At 31.7% G+C, this 22544-nt stretch overlaps 2 protein-coding genes across 2 annotated transcripts; one reads left to right on the top strand and one right to left on the bottom strand.

The window, feature by feature from the left end:
• Positions 1–811: 811 nt before the first annotated feature.
• On the bottom strand, positions 812–4172 carry LOC129882384 (high mobility group B protein 1). Its single transcript, XM_055956650.1, has 8 exons — positions 4063–4172; positions 3308–3395; positions 2716–2835; positions 2561–2618; positions 2421–2465; positions 2110–2190; positions 1924–2016; positions 812–1240 (listed from the first exon to the last, which is right to left on the bottom strand). Exons 2-8 carry the CDS (start codon positions 3376–3378, stop codon positions 1193–1195), a joined length of 516 nt encoding a protein of 171 aa, XP_055812625.1. The 5' UTR covers positions 3379–3395; positions 4063–4172; the 3' UTR covers positions 812–1192.
• Positions 4173–16333: 12161 nt separating this feature from the next.
• On the top strand, positions 16334–19252 carry LOC129881535 (S-type anion channel SLAH3-like). The gene is made up of 5 exons (XM_055955718.1): positions 16334–16545; positions 16933–17343; positions 17686–18456; positions 18553–18584; positions 18779–19252. Exons 1-5 carry the CDS (start codon positions 16357–16359, stop codon positions 19134–19136), a joined length of 1761 nt encoding a protein of 586 aa, XP_055811693.1. The 5' UTR covers positions 16334–16356; the 3' UTR covers positions 19137–19252.
• The last annotated feature ends 3292 nt before the right edge of the window (positions 19253–22544 follow it).

Raw genomic sequence — 22544 nt, 5'->3', positions numbered from 1 at the left:
AAATATATTATAAGTGTCCAGTGAAAAAAAAATTATTACCACTATAAATGAGAAATCTTTTCATAATATAACGTATTTATTATGAATCTTTACCACTGACCTCTTTTTATGCTTCTTTTGAACTAAGAATCTTTCGGAAACAGCCGTCTCCAGACCCCACGTTGTGGAATTTCACTGGATTGTATTGTTGTAACGTATCTATGTAAGTTTCCAAAGATGATTACCATTTAGTCCGTAACCCTATTCGGTGGATTGAGAAAGAGAGAAAGAAAGTCGAGACAAATTAGAAAGTGAGTTATGGCATTTTGAACATTATAATGACCCTACTGATTCAATCAAACTAGGGTTGTAAGTACAAAAGTGACTTGAGGGTGAGGAAAAGGAGCGGTAAAAAAAGTAAGAAGGTCGACTAATTCTTAATTTGATTGAACTCAACATAGTTAGAGATTAAAGGAGATAGTTTTTTTTTTATTGATCAATTGACAAAAAGCTCGAACGTAATTGACTTCTTTCTTAACAACAATGCTGCCCCGTTGTAGCCACTTCTGTACCTGTACCGGCTTGAGCAGCCGAAATATTGATACTGGGAGATTGGGATTCTTAACAACAATAAAGGAAGAGATGGTTCTCTTCTTGTTATGATTATCTATATAAATTGATATAATTTATAGCATTATCTTAGAAAAGTTGTTTTTGATAGACCCTCTCAAATAAAGTATATAAATGATAATAGAAAAAAAAACAATAACAATGACAAATAGTACAATAATCGAAGCAAATAGCATGATTCATATTATATTTAAAGCACGCGTTCTAAGTCGAACTCCAGAGTAAATTAACAGCGTAAAGCGCCAGACACCAATTATCAATATGGTTTTAATTTATGATAAACACAAAAAAAAACAGGGAAATTGCAGTAATTCTTTGGTTAATGGATAAAGACAGAGTAATAACCAAACCGCATCTACAAAATGCTGGTATCATGCAGTTGCTTCAGAGCCAACATGATGGCATTAGATACCACATCACATATCGTCATATACATATATACAAGTTCATAGGGTTGAGATTCAGCAAACTGCGTAATATGTTTACCCGATCCATATTAGGTGGCAGTAGTACAAAAACTAGTATGTTTGAAGCATGCATGTCATGGACCAAGGAAACGGTGCAAGTGAGGAATCACATAGCTTCAATCATCTTCATCCTCTTCTTCGTCGTCCTCCTCCTCTTCTTCGTCCTACGGAGTATCAAGCACTAGTAAGTCCGATAGAAAAACAATGCAGACACTCTGAAAAATGAGTCTAGTTGAAATACAGAATTCTTTTCCCCAATTAAAGTAGCATAGCACTTCCGGTAATGGATCTAAGTCCCATATGAGGACAATGTATTAATGTTTACACATTAATTAACTAGCTTCATAATAGGTAAGGCACTATATTGCTTGCCTTCTCAAAGTTCATTGAGCAGATGACCAAATCATAGAACTCAAATCAACTCTATTACGAATTTAGCAATAATTTTGTCGAAAACCACCAGCATCTATAATAAAATTATCCCAACTTGCCTTTTCAGGCACAAGTTCTAGTTTTCAATGTCCCTCGGAGTACACGAGATTCATTTTGGATCAAGCATTAACATCCATAGTTTAACATTTAATATCGGCTTCCTCGGCCTTCTTTTAATCCAAAAGTGCCCGCTTCATGCATCACCCCCCTCCCCATCCCCAAGAAAAGGGCCTAAAGAAATAACTAGAATGATCAGTGAACCTATTCTCTAACACCCTTAAGGATGGGAGAACTGTGAGCCCAAAAGAGGGGCAACTGTGAGCAACAACAGTCTTGTCAACATAAACATAAATCTATTAGGCACTTACACAAGCATCGAGTCAATAAAACACACTATTACATAAGCTATTAATACCTGCCCACTGTCCTCATCGTCATCATGTACCTCAGGCTTTGACCTTTCTTCTTTTTCTTCTTCTTCTTCGCCCTCCTCGTCTGAGCTTTCCGCCTAATTCCATTGATGAAGTAAAACAAGGAAGCCTCCCTTTCTAGCTCAAAGATATACGAAACTTGAAAAGAAAACAGATTATACGAAGCTTACCTGCTTCTTGTTGTAAGCATTCAAGAGCTTTCCATATTCGGCCTTTCTTTTTGCAGCTTTGGCTTCATACGGTGCTTTTTCCTTTCAACAGGTAGAACCAACCTTATAAGTGACCTCATTACATTAAATATGTAGATTTTGTACAAAAAAAAACGAAAGTAACGAATCCATCCTTCTTCTGCAAAGTAAATCAATTCACCAATGGTATTCAGACTCTTTAGCTTGTATAACAATATAACAGTGTAGCATGTATAAAATGGCCATTGCGCCAAGTTGACTACTTGGATCACTAATGATGAAGAATTACTTACAGCTGCACTCAAAGATTTCCACTTTTCTCCTCCAGCTTTCCCGACCTTTATTTATAACAATAAGCCAGGAAGAGATCAATTTCTCAGAACAACTATTAAATCATGAAGCAATGCTAATGTAATAATCATCAAAAGCTTACAGCGGAAACAGCCTTCACATTAGGATTCTCCTTTTTAAATGTCTTCCTGAATTCCTCACTGCAATAGCATGAATGATCATTTGTCGGTTACAGCACAAAACTATAGATATGCTACTGAATCTAGAATTTAGTTATAAAAAAGACAAAGCCCCTACAGGAATACGAAGAAGGCACTGGGAGGCCTCTTAGGCTTATTAGGATCTTTCTTGGCCTTTTTGTCCTTCGTGACCTTCCTTTTATCGTCCTTCAACGTGGCTTTTCTCTTCCCCATCTTTCTGAAAATAAGAGACAAACATGATCTGTCACCATAATACTCCTTTTATCACTATGCCACAACATACCGTCAAAACTATAATCCGAGAAACTTCATTTCCATATCCCAAAAAGTAGCATCAGCTGAAATTTCAATAATGTCTATGCAGTACCGAAACAACCACTACTAAAAAATCACTATTTTTCCACTGAAAAATGTCTCATAGCTATTTTCACATATATTTTGATTAAATCGATGTGAAAGAAAAAACAGCAATTGTTTTATATGGATAAATCAGGAAGCTTCCTACTATTTTAGTGAGAATCTATTTCCCAACATGCATTTTTCCGGTGAGCTGATTCGATGGAAAATGAGTGAAAAAATCATGCTCCATAGCGTAAATTTCCCATTGATTCGTGGTAAAAACATTTGTTTCTAGTAGCGTACTCACATATAAAGCCAGAATAACAAACAAACTTTAAAACGGTACTCACCGGTCCTCAACAGGCTTCAACGCTGACCTTGTTTCTTTTCTCAATGCCCCTTTTCCTTTTCCACCTTTCATTGTTAACTTAAAACTACCTAATACAAAAAATAAGCCCAAGTTAAAACACCATCAATGTGCATTTTATCTTTGAACAATGTGAATAAAAATTAGTAAGTTACAATTCATTTCCAATATACCAGAATCAGTACTATATATAAGCGAAAAACTACTAAAAATTTAACAAATATTAAATTTTGAACCAATAATCCTTATCAAAATATTCAATTACAATGAAATAACTTGAGTCTCTATGTTACATCTCTCTACATGATCTCACAATACCAATTCTAAGTAAAACCACAACTACTTCAATAAATAGGAATAAAAGACTCAAAAAGAAATTCAATGGATTAAAAAAAAAAGTAAAAGATCTATCAGCGTGATTTTTTATATACCCAATTCTAATTAGGAGAAGAAAATACCCTATTTGTATTTGTAGAACAAATAAACCTTCCTATGAAAGACCAAATCAGTAGATTCCTTTCATTTCATTTCCACAGCAGTAAAACAGAAACAAAAAGAACATCAAATATTTTTTTAAAAAAAAACTTGTAGGTAATTGAACAAAAAGTACTGATTTTACAATTTTTTTCAATTACAAAATTGAATCAAACAAAATTACTAAAAAAAATGTGAAAAATCTACAGCGACAAGAATTAATTGTTAATATGAAGAGAAAAGTGAATAGAGAAAATGGATTACCAGGAAGAGGAAGATAAGAAGCTGTGGGCAGAAGCAAAAGTGAAGAAAACAAAGCTAAGCCAAAAAGGGTAGAAAAGAAGAATCAAGCGACTTTACTACGACCAAATAGCATCAACATATTGGAGCGATAAGTATTTTTTTATTTTTTATTATAAATTTTAATTTAAATTATTTTATTAGGTAGTATTTTATTTTTAATATAAAATATTTTAATAATATAAATTTAAATTTAATCGAACGTAAATTTAAATATCAAACATGACAAAGGAAAATAATAAACTAGAATCACCGGATCGGACCTGACCTTCAGATTCTTTTTCCATCTTGGATACGGTAAATGTTAGTTAAAGGACTCCTTTGACTGGGGAATAAATTATCTGGATATTAACTATCTGGAAATTAATTGTGTTTTTTAAAAAAATATTATTCTATTTTAATGTGAAATAAAATAATAATATGATTTTGAAATAATTATCTTTTAAAATAAATTATCTTATAATTTTATCTTACTCAAACATGAAATAAATTCACAAATAAATTCTAAACATGAAATAAATTCACAATATATTTTAATTTATTTATATTTTAAAAAGTATACGTAAAAATCAAATTTAATCAAAATTATTTAATAAAACTATTTTATCTTCATATAGTCAATCAAAATAGTTATAATTTAAATATCTGAGTAAACACAGATGTATGAAATTATCGATATTTTTCTAAATAACATTTTTGTTCTATTTTTTTTGTTAATTGTAGGTTAATATACACTTTCATTCTACATTCTATCCCAGGATAAATAATGCACATATGTTGATGCAAGTAATAGTTAGTGGAGATTTTTATCCTCTCAATCACTCAATCCAAATTTATTATTAAAATAGTTTTTTCCCGCACTTATCCGGATTGATATTTATTTTATACAAAGAAAGAATTTAAAAATTAGAGTATATTTAGATTGATTTATTTTAGATATTTTTAAATTAAAATAATTTTTAAATAGTTTTATAGTATTTGAGTAAAACAAAAAATAATTATAAGTATTTTATTTTAAAATAAAAATAATAAAAATAAAACAAAAGACATAAATTAGAATTATATTTTAACTTATGACTTTCAACTATAAATTATACGCGAAAAGACAATCCAAACACTCTTAGATCACTTTCTTATATTGAGCACATAATCGTAGTTAAAGTATCGATTTTATAAGATTTAGGTGGTGAATTCATATTAGAAAAGTAATTCAATATTATTGAACAAGTTTGAAAATATTGGTTTGAATTTGGAATTTGGAATTTTGAATTTTGTGGTTATAAATTAATTAAAGTTATATTAAATATATTAAAATATCTTTTAATTTTATCTTACATATATTACGTGAAAAAATGAAATTAAAGTATTACTAAAAAATGTCATTCTTTTGGTTGAAACATCATTTTTTTAAAACGCGGAGAGTAATAGATATTATATAATAATATATCAAGGTGATAAATAGTAGGAAATGTTGTCTATTGTAAATTGAAAATGTCTATGAAAGTTGTCAAATTCCCCTAATAATATAAATTAGTTTTTTTTCTTTTACAACCAATCAATTTCTAGAAATTACTTTTTTTTTAATCTCTCCAAGCAAATACTATATATGTTTATATTTATGCAAACTTTATACGTATTCCAATGGGTTTGCCTTTCCTAATCCTTTGAATAATAATGCAAAATTTACAAGTGAAAACAAAATATATACTCCCTCTATTTCAAAAAGTAATTGAATTGTTAGAATATGACACACATTTTAAGAAAAAAATAAAGATATAAATTAGTTATATTTTTTTATTTTTGCTTTTTTAAACTTTAAAACATTAGTAATGAGCATGCTAACTTTCAATACTTTCATTCATTTATTTCTATTATCCGGGTATTCAATTCCGCCATTGAAATGCTCAATTGACTCCTTAACCTTGATAGAAAGATGATTAAAATCCACACAAAAAAAAACCTTAGAATTACTAACCATATTACTCCCTCTAGATATGTTTAGCATTTTTGGAGGTAAAATTTGGTCGTAACAATCTTAAAAATCTTAAAATTGGCGACATTTTTTTGAAGGTAAAAAAACTTAAAAATTTAGATAGAGCCAATTTTTCAATTGAGTCTTTCATAATCGTATCTTGAATTATTTCAACTGAATCTTTATTCATGATAGTATCGTGAACTATTTCAACCGAATCTTCATTCATGATAGTATTGTGAACTATTTCAAAACCTTCAACATCAAAATTCATACTCTAAAATCTCTTTAACTCTCTTTCAAATTTTTTTAAAAATTTTGATAGGAATCACATTAATGTACTAAAAAATTTCCAATAAAATCAAGTCATGGAAACTCAACATTGGAAATTTAATAAATAAAAGGTAAAATTGAAAAAAAAAATCCAACATCTATTTTGAATAGGGACAATTCAATTATTTTGAATACTAAAAATTACTCTAACAATTAATTATTTTTAAAATAAAGGGAATATATATATATATATATATATATATTGAAAGGTGAATTGGATCAATATTGATTGTGGTATAGTGATGAAACTGGTTTAATCTTAATCAGAAGTTTTGAATTCGAGTCCTGAATATATATAGAAAAAATTATGTTGGAAACACCACTTCCAAATAGATCCTATAATACACAATCTAAATTTAATTGGAACTCTACAAACTTCGGATAACAGATGAGAAAAAAAAAAAGGAAAGGTGAATTGGAGAGGGGATCGGTGCATGCAAGCAAGGACAAAGACAAATATTTTGTGGCATGTTTTGAAGGTACACACCTGGATCAGATGCTCTCAGATCGAATTTCTAAACTTTACATCTTCTACTTTTTACTAATATATTTTTTTAAAATGTTTTTGTCTCTTTATTTCTTCATGTTCTTCTAGAACTCCACCTTTCCATTTTCATTTAATAGCTATGCATGTTCAGCATTTTGATAACCAAAAATTAAAGGTCAAATTTATGAGTGGTCTTAAAGTTGGCATCAAATTTCATTTAGATATTTTAATTGAACGATGTTTATTTTAGATATCTTATGTAAGATTTTATTGTGTCATTTTGATATTTTTTTAATAATTAGATAAAATTACGCATGTAACACACTCGCGAATGATATGTCACTATGACTAAATAAAAAAAACACGTGGCATTTGAGTACAAAATAATGTTTTAAAAATATATTATAGGAAAAAAACTAAATTTCAACCACAAATAATTTTAAAAAATACCTATTTCTAAACTTCACCACAACTACCTCCTTCCTCCTTTCTTCCCAAACTTTTCCAACTCCTTCCAAACCCTTTATTCTTTGCTCTCTTTTTTTCTTTTTAGGATTTTCATTAAATTTAGATTATTTTTTTTTCATAATTATAATTGTTGGATCTAAAGAAAAGAAAAGAGAAGAAGATAATAATGGGTGCGATTTTCAAATTTGGAAAAAAATTAAAATTAAAAAATTTCTTACGATAGTGATAAAATTAATGGCGATGGTGAGAACAAGAAATAAAGAGAGAAGAAATATAAAATAAGGGTGTTGGTATCCATTTTTCCGGCGAAAAAAGTGAAGGGAGGTGATGGTAGATTTAGAAAAGCAATACAATGAAGAAGAAAATAATAGCTTAAAAACGGATTTGAATAAAAAATTCAACCTCCATTGAAGGAGTTTAAGCTTGAAAAAATGGTGGGAGATTGTGGCTTGAGAAATGGAGAAGAAGAAGAGAAAATAAAATAAAAAATGACTAAATAAAGTCCTTCACGCGCTATTGTTGAGTGTATCACACTCACTTTGCCATGTCAGCAAAAAGTGTCAAAATGACACAGCAGAATTCTACATGAAGTGTCTAAAGTGAACATCGTCTATTTGCGGTGTCTAAGTGAAACTTGGTGCCAACTTTAAAGGACTATCGATAGATTTGGCCAAAATTAAAAATAAATTGGAGTTCTTGAATTTTTGAATAATAATTAATAATATATTTTTATTTAAACTATATTTTCTTAATTTTTTAAGATACAAAATTACTAATATATTTTTAAAAGATTATTTTGAGATATAAAGTTGTATCGTTAGAATTCCTTAATTATTATTTTTTTAAATATCTCTTACTCTATATATTTTCTTACCATAAATTTTAGTATTCCTTAATTTTTAAAATATATTTTTCTCTTATCATAAATTTTAGTTCTCCTTAATTTTTAAAAGATATTTTTCTCTTATCATATATTTTAGGAGTTTTTAATTTTAAATATTATACAAATAATTAAATAATAATTTTTAAAAAATAATAAATGACAATTTTATCTATTATAAATTTTTTAAATAAAAAATAAAAAATTCAATTAATATTTTTAAAGATCTTCACGTTTTTGGTGCTTATCACATCATCTATACAGTATCGTTACTTATGAAAACATCCTATAATTGGAGTGTAGAAACTTTTAACTTACAATCTGAAGCAAACATTAATCCTTCGAATGAACGAAGCGAAGTCAGATATTTTAATATCCATTATCGCACATTTGCGGAGTCGAGTGTCTTTCGAAAATAATTTTTCTATTTCCATAAGATAGTGATAAAATCTGCGTACATCTTATCCTATCAGATTTTACTTGTGGAATTTCATTAGTTATGTTGTTGTTGTTTTTTCATAGCGCATTTGCGAACCTTTAGAGAAGCTTTTAGGATCTCTGCATTGCTGTCAATAACAAGCTTTTGCGGATGTACCAATACTAGCAACGTTCGTCAAGGTAAAATGGTCAACCAAAACTAACCACTCAAGAAGAATAAGAATACAATGAAATACTTTGCACTGTAGTGATGACGACATGGGCCTCATGAAACAATAGCAATCATTGTCAATTTCATCGAAACTTCCTGAAGATGCTGTATGAAATTTACAAAAAAGGAAAAAAAACTTTGTAGGAGACAATTATTAATATAATATTTTCAGTGGTGGAATCAGAATTTTCATTAAAGGGTGTCACTAGTTGCAGTCAAAAAGTAAAATTATGGTTTAAAAGGCGATTGTGCATATTAGGTTCACTTCTTTTAGATCTTTGTATTTGTGTGTGAAATTCGTAATTTCGTTTTTAATAAACGTAAAGGTATTAGCTTTGATGTAATAATCTTCATAGTCATTTTGAGTTTTGAGCGTATTTTGTCTATTTTTTTTATCCTTTTCATTGCTTTTGTATAGCATTTGTGACCTACGGGGATGGGTGACTCTTGAGATATGATCGGATGGATAATGAATGAGTTTTTTTTTTCATTTTTAAAGATTTGAAAGTTGAGAAGTTTGACCACAGTCAATATTCTAGGTTAGTGAGTTCGACTTCGAATTCTGACAATTTTGTTAGGTTCGAAAGGTAATGTTTTACTTGTTTGGATGGGGGGTACGAATTCAAGGTATTCGAGAGTGATTTGAGCCTTTAATTGAATTTTTGAGTTTTAAAATAATTAAGTTTGATTACGATTAATTTTTTATCAAGACAACCACAGATCGGTGATTTAATGCATGATTACAACAAATTTGAAATATGATTTTTAGTCAATTTGCATATTTAATTATTTTTTTTGGAATTCCAAACAAATCTCAAGGGTTCATTCCAAAATTTTTGATTGTAGGACATGAAGTGGTGTCTTCTGGTTCATCTAGTGCCTTCTTAGCATTCACAAGACCCTTGTTGCATTTTCAAAGGGCACCAAAGTAGGGCGTCCTAATCGTATTGGTTCAGCTCCGATTGCGTAGAAGGGGTCAACCAGGTTCAGGGGTCAAGTCAAGTTCGTGCTTCATGATCGCGGGTAAGGCTATGCGTTCGTGAAGGGTGAGGTCTGAGTTGGTTTATCTCGTTTGCTATAGATGCGCTTTCTTGACGAACATATGCACTTTTAAATTCTATTTTCGAAACATAGACATAACTAGATTTTGAAGATTTAGAACTTGATTGGGGGCGATTTCAACAAAATTTTGTTGGATTTCTTCGTGACGTATGATTCTAACGCTCTATTTAGGTTTTCCCTATTAATTTATTGTCTAGTTAGTGGCGCAAATTGGTGTTTGAGATTGGGAATTTAGGGGTTTCGTCTCAAAGTGATTTTATGTAGTCCTACGATTTGGGGGTCAATAAGTGATCCATTTTAAATTCTTTTCGATGTGTGAGTTTTCAACTCATGGATAATTAATTTTGAAAAAAAATTCTAAATTCGACATCGAAATAAGGGATTCACTTTTTGAACTCAATTTTTGAGACAAACTTTTATACGGAAACATGAGTATTTACGAACTCGTATATTCATCTAGATTACATATTTGATTAAATTGGGACTGTTCAAAGATGTTGTAGGAGGAAAATTCATAATTTGACTTTTTAGACTCCGATTAAGGCATGTTGAGACTTTATCTAACTTTTTATGAAGTATTAGTGTATTGATTGAATGAATAAAGACATAATGGAAATTAGAGTCCGTACAATTGAGATGACGAGTATTTATGTGATACCAATGTTATGATTTGGGTAATCGATGATTTTCTTCTTGATTTGATGAATTTTGTGACTATGTGGGCTTGGTTTTTAGCATATTGACTTGGCTAAATGCTTATCTTGCTCACTTCAACAACAACAAAAATCCAGTGAAATCCCACAACGTGGGGTCTGGAGAAGGTAAAGTGTACGCAGACCTGACTCCTACCAAGGTAGGACGGCTATTTCCGAAAGACCCCCGGCTCAGTAAAATCAAAAAAGGAAGTCATATACGAATAAAAAGTTCAAAGCAATATAAAAAAGCAAGTAACGAAAGCAGTCCAGATAAGATAGAGCAATCAAAATACAGAAAGTACAGAAAGTAATGAAAATAATAAATAATACCAGGCATCAGACAACAGGAAATTATAGTGCGCTAGCACGCCTACTAATAAGGAAGAATAGCGATAATATGAACTAGTCTTCTACCCTAATGTGGTTCCTCCATACTCTCCTATCTAAGGTCATGTCCTCGGTAAGTTGTAACTGTGTCATGTCCTGTCTAATGACCTCTCCCCAATATTTCTTCGGCCTACCCCTGCCTCTTCTGAAACCATCCATGGCTAACCTCTCACACTTCCGCACTGGGGCATCTATGTCTCTCCTCTTCACATGCCCAAACCATCTCAATCGCATTTTCCGCATCTTGTCTTCCACCGAGGCCACTCCTACCTTGTCCCGAATAGCCTCATTTCTAATCTTGTCACTTCTGGTATGCCCACTCATCCATCTCAACATTCTCATTTCAGCAACTTTCATCTTTTGAACGTGAGATACCTTAATTGGCCAACACTCCGCACCATATAGCATAGCCGGTCTAACCACCACTTTATAGAACTTACCCTTAAGTTGTGGTGGCACCTTCTTGTCACATAGCACACCGGAAGCGAGCCTTCATTTCATCCACCCTGCCCCAATACGATGTGTGACATCATCGTCAATTTCCCCGCTGCCTTGCATAATAGACCCAAGGTACTTGAAACTACTTTTCTTTTGGATGGCCTGGTCAGCAAGCCTAACTTCCGTGCCAACCTCCTGAGGTGTCTCACTAAACTTGCACTCTAAGTACTCTGTCTTGGTCCTACTCATCTTAAACCCTTTAGACTCCAAGGTCTGTCTCCAATCCTCCAGCTTAGCGTTAACTCTGCTACGAGTCTCATCGATCAAGACTATGTCATCCGCAAAAAGCATACACCATGGTACCTCACCTTGAATTTGTCGAGTCAATCCATCCATCACCAAGGCAAATAAAAATGGACTAAGAGCTGATCCCTGATGCAACCCCATCACAACTGGAAAGTGCTCTGAGTCGCCTCCGACTGTCCTTACCCTAGTTTTGGCACCCTCATACATGTCCTTGATCACCCTAATGTATGCCGTAGGTACGCCTTTAGCCTCCAAACATCTCTATAGTATCTCTCGTGGCACTTTATCGTAGGCCTTTTCTAGGTCGATGAATACCATATGAAAGTCTCTCTTCCTCTCCCTATACTACTCCACCAGTCTTCTCATAATATGGATGGCTTCTGTAGTTGAGCATCCAGGCATAAATCCAAACTGGTTCTCTGAAATAGACACGCCTCTCCTTACCCTCATCTCCACCACTCTTTTCCACACTTTCATAGTATGACTTAGAAGCTTGATACCTCTATAGTTATTGCAACTCTGGATATCCCTCTTATTTTTGTATAGAGGGATCATTATGCTCGACCTCCATTCTTCGGGCATCGCTGTCGTCTTTAAGATGACATTAAATAACCTAGTCAGCCACTCTAAACCTGCCGAGCTCACGCTCTTCCAAAATTCAACAGGAACCTCGTCAGGTCCGGTCTCTCTTCCCCAGCGCATCCTACGAACAACTCCCTTAACCTCCTCGACTGTAATACTCATACAACACCTAAAATCGTGAGACCACCCTGTATGTTCCAGATCTTCCAACACAATCTCTCTGTCCCCTTCCTCATTTTAAGAGTTTATGGAAGTAGGACTGACATCTCTGTTTAATGAGGGTCTCATCTACCAATATTTTTCCATGCTCGTCCTTAATACACTTCACTTGATCCACATCGCGTGCCCTTCTCTCTCGCGCCCTATCTAGCCTGAACAATTTCCTATCCCCGCCTTTCTCTTCTAGTTCAGCATAAAGGCGTTCAAAAGCTGTCGTTTTTGCTGTTGAAACGGCCGACTTTGCCTCCTTCTTCGCTATCTTATAAAGTTCCCCATTCGTCCACTTCTCCACCTCATCCTTTCTTTCCATCAACTTCGCATACGCCATCTTCTTTGCTTCCACCTTCCCTTGTACTTCTCCATTCCACCACTAGTCTCCTCGATGCCGGCTACGACTACTTATCGAGACTCCCAACACTTTCCTTGCTACAACCCTCATACAATTAGTCGTCCTATCCCACATATGTTGCTCACTTGATATTGATAAAAAAATTTAGCTAAAGGTTCGCATATGAAATGCTTACTTGAACATTCTTTTATTTTCTTACTCTCATTATTGAATTATTTGGAGTTTTTGTTATTATTTGTGGTAAGGAAAGAAAATCAATATTAGTGTTCACCGGACAAAAGAAGAGCCTAATACAGAGTGTGGGCACTAACTGTTTAGGGTAAAAATAAACGTGACATGGGGACAATTTAGATGATGATGCAGAAAGAAAGAAGATCAGTAAATCAACATTGGAGCTAATATGTCTTAAGGAAGTGACAATCAGACATAAGCTCAACACTGGATCAACGCTCAAACACACGAAGAGAGAGTCACCATACATCACTGGTCGTTATGTAACCGACCTAGAGATAATGTCGGGCGTTATTCTTTTTTACTCATAAATGTCATTTAACCAGTCATTTAACATGAGTTAAGAGGGAATAGTTCTTAACTATCAGCTCCTAAGAATTCATTCCTATAAAAAGATCAATAGAATTATCACATTATACATCATCAAATTCTTTCATTGGATACTTGAATTTCTCTCTAACAATATCATTACTTTTTCATCAACTTTGAGCATTCGTTAAGTTTGTCTAGGGATATCTCCACCAAAGATATCGTTGGAATTAGGCTAACACATGTTATACTTAGAGGTGTGCAAAAATCGAATCGACCAATAAATCGAATCGACAAAAATGTTATTGGGTTAACGGATTTTTAATGATTTTATAAAAAAAATTATCGGGTTATCGGTTAGTATCGATTTTTAGTATTGGGTTATTGGGTAAACCGATAACCCATTAAGACGATAGTAATGTACTACTTTACCCTTCATAAATATTATATATTAGTAATAATTTAACATAACTAGACATTATATCAGTACGCTACAGTTTTCATAGTACTTCTACTTCACACTAGGCCACTTTAGTCTTTACTCAAAACCTAAAGATTAAAGTAAGAACTAAAAATTGTTCAAGATTGTCTTGTTATACTGCTTGGTTTTAATTTTAGTTTTACTTTGTAATTGTAACTTTTAGAAGTTCGTAAACGTCAGTATATTTTGGTTGTAACATGTAATTATAGCTTTCGTACTACATCTATTCTTATTGATGCAATTTCTCATTATCTTTCTTGTTTCAGTACATCAAAACATTTACATACTTACAACTGATTTGCTTGTTTCACATCGCGCCAAATTATTGAAGTGAGAAGTCATATATTTATTTTATGAGCATTTTCTTATTGGTAAATCAAAAATTAAACCGTTAACGACCAAAAATCGATAAAAAAATATCTTATTGGTTTGTTATTGGTTTAGCCTATTTAAAAATCAAAAACTGATAAATCGAATCGATAATACATAAAATCAAATCGAAACGACCGATACACACCCTAATTATACTTAATCTTATTACATTCCATCAATTTGTCTCAACTTACAACTCTACTTAAAACTTGCTTATTTTACAATTCGATTGATCCAATCCATATATTCTTTAAACGGAAAAGAGCCAAAATTATCCCTGAACTTTGAAAAATAGTTTATTTATACTCTTCGTTATACTTTAGGGCCAATTATACCCTTACCGTTATACTCTGGGCCAAATATGTCCTTGAGTATAACAGAGTTCCCGTGTCAGTTTCTCAGTGGCCAACTTATTTCCCCTTTTAAATATGTTTTTTTTTATTTTTTTTAAATCTGTTTTTAAAATCTATTTTTTTAAATTTATTTTTTTATCTGTTTTTAAATCTTCTTTTTAAATCTGTTCCCTTTTTTTTTATCTGTTTTTAAATGTTTTATTAAAATAATCTGTTTTTTTATCTATTTTTTAAAATCTGTTTTTTTAATTTTTTTTAAATCTATTTTTTATCTGTTTTTTTAAATCTGTTCCATTTTTTATCTGTTTTTAAATCTTTTTTTAAAATATATATATTTTTTAAATCTGTTTTTTTAAATCTGTTTTTTAAAATCTCTTTTTTTTATATAAAAACAGATAAAAAAATAGATTTAAAAAACATTTAAAAAAAGAGATTTTAAAACAACAGATAAAAAAACAGATTTAAAAAAATATATTTTAAAAAAAGATTTAAAAACAGATAAAAAACGGAACAGATTTAAAAATAGATAAAAAAAAATAGATTTAAAAAACAGATAAAAAATAGATTTTAAAAACAGATTTTTTTTTTTAAAAAAACAGATTTAAAAAAATAGATAAAAAAACAGGTTATTTTAAAAAAAACATTTAAAAACAGATAAAAAAACGGAACAGATTTTTAAAAAAAACAGATTTAAAAACAGATAAAAAAATAAATTTAAAAAAAAGATAAAAAATAGATTTTAAAAACAGATTTAAAAAAATTAAAAAAACATATTTAAAAGGGGAAATAAGTTGGTCACTGAGAAACTGACACGTGACACTCTGTTATATTTAAGGACATATTTGGCCCAAAGTATAACGGTCAGGATATAATTGGCCCTAAAATATAACGAAGAATATAAATAAATTATTTTTCAAATTTCAAAAATAATTTTGACCCTTTTCCGTTCTTTAAATATCACATACAAATGATAAACATGTATTATTTTAAGCTGTCATAGTTGGTCCTTGATGCATGTGCGTATCGAATCTTGTCTCTATATTATGATATGACTATTGTACATCTTATATTTGACCCCAAAATAATTTTGTTCAGTATTTTGGGACCCCAAGTACCTGCGCGCACATGCATTTATTTTCTCCATTTGCTTGCCTGTCTATTCTCCAATAATTTTATCTTTCTTGACCAATAGCCAACGCATGTTGACGAATATCTAGCTAAAATGTCCAGTAACGAATATATATTATTTCTGTCGAGAACCTCCAATGTTATTTCCCGAAAATAACTATTTTCTCGATCAATTTAAGTTTCTTATTTTTTTTTATTTTAAGTGACAAATTTAAAGGATTATATATATCTTTAATTTAATATTATAAAATTTAAAAGTGTCAATATATTTTTTAAAATCGCATGTCTAATCAAACTAAGAAACTTAAATTGACACGGAGGAGGATAGTATTTTATTTTTTTGGGACTGTTTTGTCGTTTCATACATGACAGCTTGTATTATACGGATAATAGTGACTGATGTGCGTTTCCAAGAACTTTGCATGAATAATCCTTTTTATACTACTGCAAGACTTGTGTTCTCTCCGCATCACTTTCTTTAATTTCTAGCTCTAGTTTGAGTTCATTTCAACTTTGCATTCCGTTTTTAACTTGCAGAGATCCTGTGGTTTTTAGCTATGATCAGAACAACAACTTGTTCGACAAAAGAAGATATTGCGCAAGTGATTCCATCATCAATATCAAAAACTATAACTAGTCATAATAATAAAATGATGAAGCGCTTTGATAGCATTTTAGAGGATGCAGATCTTATTGATTATCAGCTTGATCAAACCCGATGTCGCTCTTTAAACTCACTAGCCACGGTAAGTCGAGATAACTACTTGAACTTCACATAAATGTTTCGTTCTATTTTGTCAGTTTAAGTAATAGAAAGAGAGTTACGGTTTTATTAATTTCTAAGCTATGTCATCATCTATCAATTGATGAATATTTCTGCTGGTAACTATGTCATCTTATATTTGGTTTTGATTACTTTGTAGGATTGATTTCTCAGATAGTCACTTATCTCAGAAAGTCACTTTTTTCTTGATAAGAACTATTTATTTTCTCATATAATAACTATTAATTGAACGACCATCTAAGAAATTAACTCTTAATTCGTATATATCTTGGATACCTTTGGAATATATGACGATTAACTTTGATGTTGCTCTGTAACACAATTTGGCCTAATACTTTTTTCTTCTCAGGGAACTAAAACTGTTGCTGAACAACAGAGTGACACTAGTACTATTTCCATTAGTATGCCACCCACTCCTTCATCGAAAGGAGTTGGCTTCAATGAGATTTATTCACAGACATCAACGCCTCGAGGTACTAACAGCACACAGAATAAGAGAATATCGTCTTATTCTCAGGCATCAACGCCTAGAGGTACAGTGTTTCCAGAGTCTCCGAAACTTCCAAGAAGTAATACTGATAAGCTAAAGGATTCAAGGTTTGATTCTTTTAAAACATGGTCTGGTAGACTGGAGAGACAATTATCAGCTTTGCGTGGTAAAGAACAAGAGCCTATTTCTCAACCAAGTCCTCACATTGAAACTATTCCTGTTGATCGATATTTTGATGCCCTGGAAGGACCTGAATTGGACACCTTAAGGGTAATAATGCTTTTCTCCTTGCTTTTTCATTCATAAATTTAGTACATTTTACGTATTTGTAGTTTAATAAAGTACATTTTGGTACATTCTACTTATCTTTAGTTTAATACCACAAGATTCAGAAGTCTTCTTTTACTTTCTTAAACTTTGTATCAAATCAAGATCAGACAATCAAATTGAAACGGAGGATAGTACTATTCTTCATCTAGAATAAGAGCGAAATGCTTACAACAATTAATATATTGGTCACCATGTAAGTTTTAAAGCAATGAAAATATGCCTAACATGGTATTTTATATATCTATTGTGTCATGCTAACATGTAAGTTGTTCCCTTCTGCAGGCTTGTGAGGAAAGCATTCTTCCAGAAGACAGAAAATGGCCATTTCTTCTTCGTTTCCCTATTTCATCCTTCGGTATCTGTCTAGGTGTTAGCAGTCAAGCTATAATGTGGAAGAACCTAGCCACTTCTGCCTCGACAAAATTCTTGCACGTAAGCTTGAAAGCAAATCTTGGCCTGTGGTGCATATCTACGGCACTTATGATCATTATCTCTTTTGTCTATGCCCTGAAATTCATTTTCTACTTTGAAGCTGTTCGTCGAGAGTACTACCATCCAATACGTGTCAACTTCTTTTTTGCTCCCTTTATATCACTTCTGTTCTTAGCACTCGGAGTTCCAACATCGATCACTCAAAACTTGCACACATCTTTATGGTACATTCTTATGACCCCTATCTTTTGTCTAGAGCTAAAACTCTATGGACAATGGATGTCTGGAGGACAAAGAAGACTCTCAAAGGTAGCGAATCCCTCAAATCATCTCTCAATTGTTGGGAATTTCGTAGGTGCATTGCTTGGTGCATCTATGGGACTAAAAGAAGGGCCAATATTCTTCTTTGCTGTTGGATTGGCTCATTACATAGTAATGTTTGTAACTCTCTACCAAAGACTTCCAACAAATGATACACTACCTAAGGAACTTCACCCTGTCTTCTTTCTGTTTGTTGCTGCACCTAGTGTTGCTTCGTTGGCATGGACAACGATCCAAGGGTCGTTTGATCATGGATCTAGGATTGCTTATTTCATTGCCTTGTTCCTCTATTTTTCACTGGTATGTCTACTCATTTCTTTTCCATTTTGAATGTATATATCTAGAATCAAATTAGTACACTAGTAATTAATATATTTCATTCTTGTTACTTTTCAGGCTGTTCGCATTAACTTCTTCCGAGGCTTCAAGTATGTAAATTAGCCTATTTTATACTGCAGTTGATTTCTCGTATGGTCGCTCAACTAATAATTATTATCTAAGAAATGTAACTTCCTGAAATAATAACTATTCATTGAGTGACCATCTGAGAAATCAACCGGCCTCTTATACTGCTTACTTATTCCTCCTACTAATATTAAAGTTTGTACTCAACAACGCGCAGGTTTTCATTGGCTTGGTGGGCTTACACATTCCCTATGACAGGAGCTGCTATTGCAACCATCAGGTACTCACTTGTAGTTACCAACCTGGTGACAAAGTGTCTAGCTATCATACTCTGTGGTCTTTCTACACTCACTGTAACAGGATTGCTTGTGACAACCATCATTCATGCTTTTGTTCTGAGAGACCTATTTCCCAATGACATCGCGATAGCAATCAGCAAACGACCAAAAACAACTCGGAAATGGTATCTAGGTAGCTCACATACCAAATATATTGATCAATACCTTAAGTATGTAGATTCTTTTAAAGCCAAAGATATTGAGGCTTCTCTCACACATCCAAACTCAAGTAACTAGAGTCCAGCACCAAGACCACCCGCAATAAATCGTTGATTTCCAATATCTTAAAAAATGTTTATACGCGAATCCAGAATTTTAAGTACACTTCAGTATGAACTTGATTATGTATATAGATGTTTATTTATGTATAAATATGGATATTATATTTAATATAATATATATATATATATATTGGCGAATCCATGATTTAAAGGATGTGGGTGCTCATTTTCTTTAACATAAAATAGCTTGCAATCACACAATATAAATATATAGCTACTCGAACATGTAAAAATAAAAGTAAATGATTAAACAACGATTAATATTATAATCACCAAAAATAACTTACAATCACAAGTCACAATGACCTATTAGTATTATCATTACAAAAAGAAACTTCTAGGCTTAAAGTCATAATTGAGCTCGACGGCTTTTCATATGTTGAAAATGATGAATTAGCATCACTTATAGTTGCGAATATCTTGTGCTCTACATAGCAAACTAAACAATCGTTCAAAAATTCATCATTGATACTATTACGAAGTTCATTTTTGATGTAATTCATAGATGAGAAAGCTCGTTCCATAGAAGCAGTAGCAACAAGAAGAATGAGAGTCAACTTGATAAGCAAATAAACAAGTGGCCAAGTTTGATGTAGATCTGACTTCACCAATATTTTAGCAAGGTCACTAATTCCGTTCAAGTTGAAGAACCCCTTGTCAAAACCACGAGTATAAACTATAAAACTATCAAGCTGACTACTCAGATCTCAAAGCTTATTGCAATCAAACTCATTCATATAATATTCAGCCAACCTCATTATGCTTATGACATGCAATTTGAAGAAGGTTTTGGATTTTCTGAAGGAGAAAGGAAGTAGGAGAAGTCAAGATTAAAAGAAAAGAGGATAAATTTTTTTTTCTTAAAAGTGGAATGAGTTTTAGAAAAAGCTGAAAGAGATTTGAAAAGTCAAAAAAAAGAATGAAAACATTGATCTCTAAAGTCAACAGCAAAAAATTGGGAATAAAAAAAAGGGTGTAATTTATAGGAAAAAAAGGAGCTGGCAAGATTCAAATCCTCTTCCAGTAGCTTAAGGCTCCCGCACTAAACCTTCAACATTGGGCCAAGAACCAAAGCACCCATCAGTGTTTTTATTCTATGGATGCTTATTTATGTTATATATCAATTATGGATATTTTCTGTATAAATATACAAAAATTTTGTCGGGATCAATGGATACTTAAGCACCTGCACGCTCCACGTAGATCTACCCCTGTAAAGGTAGACCCACATGGTCCAATAAGAGTGCACGTACACTCGGTAACTTTTTAATTTTTTTTATATATATATATATGTATAGATAGACTAAAAAATGATCATATATTTAATCATGCACCCTTATTCCCAAACTACATCTGAGTGCATTGGTCAAAGCTATGGCCTTTGCAACTCAACACGTCAACACCGTGAATTCGAATTCCAGCCAAGGTAAGGTTTTTGTTTCTTTTTAAAGCCAGCCGGATTTTGTTACCTATCCGCCCCACCACTTTCTATTCAAACAAAAAACAAATTAAAATTTGCCACCTCATCTTCCCCCGGCCCCACCTCTTTCTTTACTTAAAAATAAAACAAATAAAAACTTAGAAGCCAAGCGGCAGCAAACAAAAAAATTTCCTCGAAATTCAATCCATTGCTAAGAAACCCAAAGAATTGTTCTTCACTCCATAAGCAAAATTGGACCCATCAGTAATAAGGGCAAAACAGATTTGCTCTTATTAAATTACTAGTTTTTGGACACGTGCAACGCACGTGTATCCAAGGCTAATTAGTATAAATATACTAAAATCGTGTAAATGATCTAATACTAATATTGAAAACATAATAGTATTAGTACATGATATATTTGAAATATTAGCATATATATTAGTTATATATCAAAAATATGAATTATTATTTTTAAGTGAATGAATGTAGAATATAATGTATAAATACTTTATCGGATTTTCATTATAAAAGTATCTATTTGAACCCATATTTCTATTTCATTTTGCAATTTGCAATTAAAAATGATAACATAAAGGGCAAAATTAAAGAAATATTAGATACATATATTTTGTTAATTATCTATGTGATCATAATCACTATTAAAGTTACCCTAAATTAATAATCTAAACAAATTATATGTATACCATCAATTTTCTTTAGTCTTCTTTTCCTTCCACGAATCAAGATGTTTGGATTGATGGAGGAAAGTAAGGTAAACTTACAAGAATCAAATGATAAACACTAAATTTCAAAATGAGGGAATTATAAATTTACAAAAAATTAAGGGAAAAAAAATAAAGAGAAGATCAAACATCTTGATAAGTAAAAAAAAATATCCTAACTCCTTTATACCATACGTGGATAAGTTATTTATTTTTTCAAAACTTAAATTTTGGTATTAATAATGGTATTTATTTTCAATGTTAAGATGCAGTGTTCCTCTTAATAACAGGCTTGAATTGCACTAATTCAAAGGTTATAATATTGTCCCATATGTGGACAAAGTACCCTGCATAATTAGATGATAAAACATCTGATGATATAAGTATCACAAATCATAAAGAAATTGCACTTCAAAAGATAAGCACAAACATATATTGATAATAAATTTTTAACCTAGCATTTTGAGTATGAACCTTTAATTTTCACTATTTGATGGCAACTTTGCATCTAATCCTATGGTTGTGGATCCAAACTTTCGTTATCGGGTTGTGTGAAGTTTTATTTGTGCTATATAATAACCTCCTGTTAGTGTGTGAACATTTTAACATTTTATTAAATTGCAATTTTAGTAATTGTCCATTGATGACATTTAATGTCATCTTTATTATTCTTTCTTTAGTGCATAAAAATGTCTTTCATTATCATCTTTATTTAGTGCAAGACTAAATCATTCCATTATGTATTTTTAATTTAATTATCACTAATAAGTGGTGCACTAAATCATATTATTATGTATTTTTAATTTAATTATCACTAATAAGTGGTGCACTAAATCATAATGGTGCACTAAATCATAATGGTACACTAAATGATGATAATGATGGCATTCTATTATTTTTTCATCTTTGTATGATTTTCTCTCCTATAAATAGAGAGGTCTTCTTTGTTTTGAAGGGAGAATAAGAGAAGAAAAATTGAGAGAGTTAAGTTTATATAAAAAAGAGAGTTCTTATTAGTTGAAGGGAGGTGTTCTTTGTGTAGAGCTTTAAACTCAACTCTTGTCCAGAGTTTGTTGAGTTACATTTTTGTGATAAGGCTGTTGTATCCTGGAGGGGACAAGTCAAGAGGACTACTGCTGGACCAGTGAAACGATTTACTGCAGTGGGCTTGAATCTCCTTAAAGAGAGCGAGATATCCGCGCCTCAGCCAAGAAGTGAA

The sequence above is a fragment of the Solanum dulcamara genome, chromosome 3, assembly GCF_947179165.1.
Source record: "Solanum dulcamara chromosome 3, daSolDulc1.2, whole genome shotgun sequence".
Classification (NCBI taxonomy): Eukaryota; Viridiplantae; Streptophyta; class Magnoliopsida; order Solanales; family Solanaceae; genus Solanum; species Solanum dulcamara.
The sequence above is the reverse complement of the archived record's forward strand: the minus strand, read 5'-3'. Positions and strand labels throughout refer to the sequence as shown.